Raw genomic sequence first — 6697 nt, forward strand, 5'->3', positions numbered from 1 at the left:
TAATGTTCTACTTCGCCATCTTTGAGTCTGTCCTGTGCTCATTTATACCTGTCTGGTTTGGTTCAGCTGCCAAATCAGACATCAGGAGACTACAACATACAGTCAAGGATGACTGAGATCTTTGCACCTCCAGAGTGAGAAAAAGGGCTTCGTCGAACCCCAAACACCCAGCTGACCTTCTCTTTGAACTGTTACCCCCTGGCCGGCGCTACAGAACACCAGAACAGCTAGACACAAGAACAGTTTTTTCCTCAGGCTATACTCAGTCTGAACAGTTAAAACTCTTGTAACTGTCCATTTGTACATAACTCAAAATAACCAAGATAACAGTTCAGAGTCTTTTACTATAATGCCTGATGAGTTTGGAAAACACTTGAGAAGAGATCAGAGACCATTTCTTCATACAAAAGCTCTCCAGATCCTTCAGATTTTCAGCTTCTCCTCTTTACCCACTCATTTTTCGATAGGGTTCAGGGACTGGGACGGCCTTGGCAGAAGCTTTATTTTTGTGTTGACACATTTTTGTGTTGATTTTGATGTTTGTTTTGGATCATTGTCCTGATGGAATATCCAACCACAGCCCAGATTTCTAGCAGAGGAGGTCAGTTTTTTTTTATTTTTTTTATCTGTTTATATTTAATAGAATCCATGATACTATGAATCTGAACAAGATGTCCAGGACCTCCAGCAAAAAATTAGGCCTGCAACATTAATGATCCAGCATTATATTTAACCATAGGCATGGGGTACTTTTTATAACTGTTTGCACCAAACCCATCTGGTGGGGTTGCTGCCAAAAAAGCTTTTTTTGTTTGTTTGTTTGTTTTGTTTCATCTGACCAGAGAATCAGGTCCCTTTTGAAGTTCCAGTCTTGTCTGACAACTGAATATGCTGTAGGATTTTTCTTGAAACCCCACCGTTTGATAATTTTTTTTTAGACTTTCTGACCCCAAGACTCCGCTAATTTCTGCAATTCTCCAGTTCTGATCCTCGGAGAGTCAAAATATGTCATTTTGGTGATCAAAGATGTTTTTTAAGGGAAAAAATAATTGACTACAGGGGGACTTTAAGGGAATTTGGACTTCATATTTCCACATATTTAAACTACTGTGAAACAAGAAGTCATGGCTGGACAATTTCATGTTCCTTGTCTCCCTGCTGTGCTAAAAAAATTTAAATATGGATGGGGATTTACTTCAATGAAATTTTACTCATAAGATTTTCTAGGGGTGCCAATAATTGTGGCCAACATGCATTAGAGAAAAATGAGTTTCCCCCATTTTCAATTGTTTTACTTCAGTGAAAGGTTAGAATTTTGTGCATTTTCTGATTGAGAGATCAAAAGGAATAATGCAGATTTATTTTTCACCGCATGGTCAGATGAAGCAAACACTCAAGATGGGTTTGGTGCACACAGGGGTAAAAAGTACCTCATGTGTACAATGAAATATACTGCTGTATCTTTAATGTTGTTGGCCTATTTTCCTGCTGGAGGTCCTGCACATCTTGATCAGATACATTGAATCATGGATTCTATCAAATACAAACAGATAAATAATCAAAACCTGAAAGCTTTTGCTAGAAATCCAATAATGGGCCATGGTTGGATCTTCCATCAGGACTATGATCCAAAACAAACATCAAAACCAACACAAACATGGGTCACTGAACACAAAACCATCTTCTCTCACAGCCGTCCCAGTCCCCTGACCTGAACCCTAAAGAAAATGAGTGGAGTGAACTGAAGAGATGAAGCACCAGCATGGAGCTGGGATCTGAAGGATCTGGAGAGATTCTGCATGAAGGAATGATCTCTGATCTCTTGTCAGGTGTTCTCCAAACTCATCAGGTATTATAGGAAAAGACTCAGAGCTGTTATCTTGGGAAAAGGAGGTTGCAAAAAGTATTGAATTAGATACTTTGTGTATTAGAGAAAAACATTTCTCTCATAATGAGATTCAAGATGCAAGATACACACTCACACAGTCTTGATGGTCAGAGCTGCTCATGTTGAGGGTCACAATGAGGAATTATCTGTGGTCTGTAAAAGTCGTGTTCAAATACCAATTCCTAGTCTCTAACTTTTATATTTTGCAGTTGGATTTCCTACATTAAATATGATTGACGATAGCATTGAATGTTATATTAGCCTTTAGAAGTCATGCCCAGCTTTATGAAAACGAAGTACTATGAGATAACGTTAGAGCAAACATGCATGTGGCACAACAGGGTTTCCTGTAGAAAAAAAAATAACTTTGTATAATAATACTTGGTTCTTTTCAGTAATTAACTACTTAGTGCACGAAATAAGTCATTTTAAAGTCAGTTAAATGTCCACACACAAAAAAGTGGGCGGAGTCTTACCTCGGACGTGACGATTCAAATCACATGACGCCTCTACTTTCCTTGTCAGCTGACGCCTGACAGAACTTAGTGCTACAGCATATTTCTAACAAATATAGCTAAAGTAGTTAATAGTTCAGATTAGTAGTTTTAAAGTTATTCTTTTTCAATCGTTCCAGTGACAAATCCCTCTTCAAATCGCAGTCAGTGCCTTAAAAACAGCTTAAAACATGGCGCTCAGCGATGCCGCGGTACAGAAACAGGTGAGAACCAGTTAACAAGTTTATAAACTACTTTTAGAAGTTATCTTTTCAAATTAACTGTTATATTTCATGTCAGCTAAAGTATAGAAATCTCATAAGTTTTAAAAAGAAACAAATCTCGCGGTTTTAAACTGGTATTGAGTCGTATTATTGTCGTAAACAAGTATTTTTATTCTATATGTTGTCTTTTGTATGTTATGATTGAGGGGTTTTGAAAGGCGCCTATAAATAAAATGCATTATTATTTATTATTTTATCTTGTAGCTAGACATCCATTCACTTTGAGGAGAGCAAATGCACTTTTTTAAAATCTAGATTTTATGAATTATTATTTAATTATGCCAAAAAGAGGAAATCTCCAGCTCCATGGACTTTCCCAGCAGCACTGAGTTAACACTTCTTTCAGTCTCGTTTCCCCATCAGTTTCTACCAATTGTTTCATAACATAAGCTTAATAAAGGATCAGTGGAGCTTTGGAATTCTTACATTGTAACCTTGCTTTGCTCTTTTATTGACACTGATTTCATTGCATCTCTCCAGATCAAACACATGATGGCCTTTATTGAGCAGGAAGCCAATGAGAAGGCAGAAGAAATTGATGCAAAGGTAACATAAATGCAATGATTAGTATAAGTGCATCGAATTTGTCTAGACTAGAGCATTATATCATCTATTAACTTTCCTTAAGAATCTGCTTTAAGTAATGTGTATTGTGGCTTACAGGCAGAAGAAGAGTTTAATATCGAAAAGGGACGACTGGTACAGACTCAAAGGCTGAAGATAATGGAGTACTATGAGAAGAAAGAGAAACAGATTGAACAACAGAAGAAAATGTGAGTTTAAGTTCTTTAAATGTGTAACTTTGAGTCCTTCATTGGCACATTTAATAATGTGTCCATTCAAATCCACAGCCAGATGTCGAATTTGTTGAACCAGGCAAGACTGAAGGTGCTCAAAGCCCGTGATGACATGATTAAGGTATGATGAATGATGATGTGATTTTGACATTTATAGTAATCTATACTTTTTTTTTTTTTTATAGAATTAAAAGAAATAGATATTTTCTTCATCTTCCTCATGTGATTCTTTGCAGGATCTCCTAAACGATGCAAAGCTACAGTTGGCCAACATTGCCAAAGACCCAAATCAGTACCCAACTCTGCTGGAGGGGCTGGTGTTACAGGTCAGCTGATGGTCCTGTTAGCAATGCTAGATTTTTTATATTTTTTTTTAATAGTTTTTAAAGTAATTATAACAGCTTAAAGCAGCCATATCATACTTTATATATATATATATATATATATATATATATATATATATATATATATATATATATATATATATATATATATATATATATATATATATATATATATATATATATATATATATTATATATATATATATATATATATTATATATATATATATAGGGTTTATTAATATATTAATTAATATATATATTAATTGATTCCTAATTTATTAATTTTATTAGTTACAGGCTTACTTTGAGCATGGTACTCTTATTTTTGGTCATATTATTTTTATTGTTATTAAAAAAAAATCATTACTTAAAATAAAGATTAACTTAAAAAAATGTTTTTTATATTTTACTTATCAAATTTATTTTATAAAAGTAATATAAACTTATTTCCTCAAATAGTTAAGGCAACATTTCTCATTTTGAAAATAACAAACTACATACACCAAAACTTAAACTATATAGACATTTAAAAATAAACTAATAAAAATGACAAAATTACTATAATATATATATATATATATATATATATATATATATATATATATATATATATATATATATATATATATAATTTTTTATAATTCAAAATATTAGCAAAAACTATAATAGTATAACAATGACATAGTATAACAATACTTATGTCAAACCTAGGTTTATTCAGATACCTTGTACATTTCATTCATTAATACAGTTTATTCACTATAGTTTAAAAATGGTAATACAATATGACAAGATTTCAGAGTTAAAATATCAGAAAAAATTAATCTTAATTATGTCAGCAAAACATGGTCAGGTCAAAGTGTCTGAATAATTTTTGGTTCCAAATTTTTATCAATTGTACTGGTAGTCCACTGTATGAAGAATATTTGGGTATAATGTCAGTTTATTTTGCTATCCTCACTTACATAAATGAACTATAGTGTCCTGCACCCACTAGTAAAAATATATCAAAAATGTCTGAATAATTTTTGGTTTGACTGTATTTATTATTTATTTATTCTTATTACTAATAATACATTAGTATTTTATTAATATAATATAATAAATTAGTATTTTATGAACTTTTCTTTTTGCTTCGGCAGGGATTTTATCAGCTGCTGGAGCCCAAGGTTATAATCCGGTGCAGAAAGGAAGATGTAGCGATGGTTCAGGTGAGCTCTGTTCCCTGTCAATCCATTTGCATAATATTTTACAATGTGCATATCAGCTATACAAACCGTTTACACTTTTGGAGAGGTTGATATACCTGTTTATTCTAGGCAGCCGTTCAGAAAAACATCCCCATCTACAAAGAGGCTGTAAAGTGTAATATTGAGGTGCACATCGACGAAAACAAGTTCCTGTCCCCTGACATGTAAGATCACTTCTACACTCAGTGTTGTTAGAAAAGGCTCATTTATATATTCTCAAATCGTTCATTGTTGGTGCTTGGCATTCTCAGTTCAGGAGGTGTTGAAGTCTATAACGCTGATGGAAAGATCAAGGTGTCCAACACACTGGAAAGCAGACTAGATCTTCTAGCTCAACAGGTAGAGAAATGTCACATTTTAGAACAGGAATAAACGGTATAAAAGCTTGTTTTTTATAAACATCCTTCTATTCTTTTCTTCTTCTTTCACAGATGATGCCTGAAATCAGAGTGACTCTGTTTGGTGCCAACCAAAACCGCAAGTTTATGGATTAATGGACTGTTACAAACACACTTTAGTAGTAGTTGGGAGAATTCAGAAAACATGCTGAAGTGATGAGGAGGTCTGAGGGGAAGTTTTATTTTTATTTTTTAAGGTCACTTTGTGGATTTTCTGAAGTGAAAAACTATTCTTGTTGCATTTCTGGATATTTAATTCATCATGTTCCAGCATTTTATTGTCATGCTCTCTTTCTTATGTGTGTTCCTCTTGGAAAACAAGCCCAAAGAAAGGCTTTGAAATTGAAAGGCTTATAATGTGTGCTTGTGTTACCTTATACCTCTCCTTTGAGTGTTTATTTAGCGCTTTCTGTTTAAATATCATGTCACCGGTAGGGAAAGTGGACTCCTGACATCTTATCTCAAGCTGTTTGAACAAAGAGCTATAAGCACTCAGGAATTTACATTGTTATTGCCTTGAATGTTGTTAGCTAAGCTAGCAGCCTAACAGGTTTTCCCTGGAAAAGGGACATCCTCATTTTTAATGTCTTAAAAACATGGATGCCTCTGTGGTTTTGTGTGTATTTTCATTTGTAGTTCAATTTCATTCTACTACAGATAAATAAATCAAATATATTTTATTTATATTCTGAAGCATTTCTGTTGCCCGTTACAATATAAACAAAGCATTGCTTGTTGGTTACACTTTATCCACCGTACAGGAAAGAAATCAAGTCGTACATCTGACAAAGGCTTACAGATAATGCCACATATACGTCAAACATTAAAAACACACTGCCCTCTTGTGGAAGTCAAACATATGAGATGCAAATTAGCATCGGTTGTGGTGCACAAACACTGTTTTGCATAATCAAATGTCTTCAGACCATGTTTTCAAAAGGACTTTTAAGTACAAAGGCTCTTCAATGAACAGATTAAATAGCAAAGACCCAGTCTTGCATATTTAAAATGTACAGATTGCATGTTGCTTATCACAATTTAGTATAACACAGTATGAATATGAAGCCTCTAAGATTGTTTTTCTTATCAAAAATCAGGTCTTGCCTTCCAAGGAATAAGCCTCTATAAACTTGTTATTATTAAAATACTGTATTTTAAATTGGAAGGTATTCATTTTTTCACTCAAAAATTAAAAAAAAATTTGCACTCAAAATTAAACTATTCATGATATCATTTCTCT

The 6697-nt window shown here is 33.4% G+C and overlaps 1 protein-coding gene across 1 annotated transcript; it reads left to right on the forward strand.

Annotated features, from left to right (window-relative positions):
- Window positions 1-2349: 2349 nt before the first annotated feature.
- atp6v1e1a (ATPase H+ transporting V1 subunit E1a) lies at window positions 2350-6141 on the forward strand. Its single transcript, XM_067380460.1, has 9 exons — window positions 2350-2606; window positions 3147-3212; window positions 3330-3439; window positions 3518-3584; window positions 3700-3789; window positions 4952-5020; window positions 5129-5223; window positions 5311-5398; window positions 5491-6141. Exons 1-9 carry the CDS (start codon window positions 2574-2576, stop codon window positions 5551-5553), a joined length of 681 nt encoding a protein of 226 aa, XP_067236561.1. The 5' UTR covers window positions 2350-2573; the 3' UTR covers window positions 5554-6141.
- Window positions 6142-6697: the final 556 nt, after the last annotated feature.

Source organism: Chanodichthys erythropterus, chromosome 24 (assembly GCF_024489055.1).
Source record: "Chanodichthys erythropterus isolate Z2021 chromosome 24, ASM2448905v1, whole genome shotgun sequence".
NCBI classification, from domain to species: Eukaryota; Metazoa; Chordata; class Actinopteri; order Cypriniformes; family Xenocyprididae; genus Chanodichthys; species Chanodichthys erythropterus.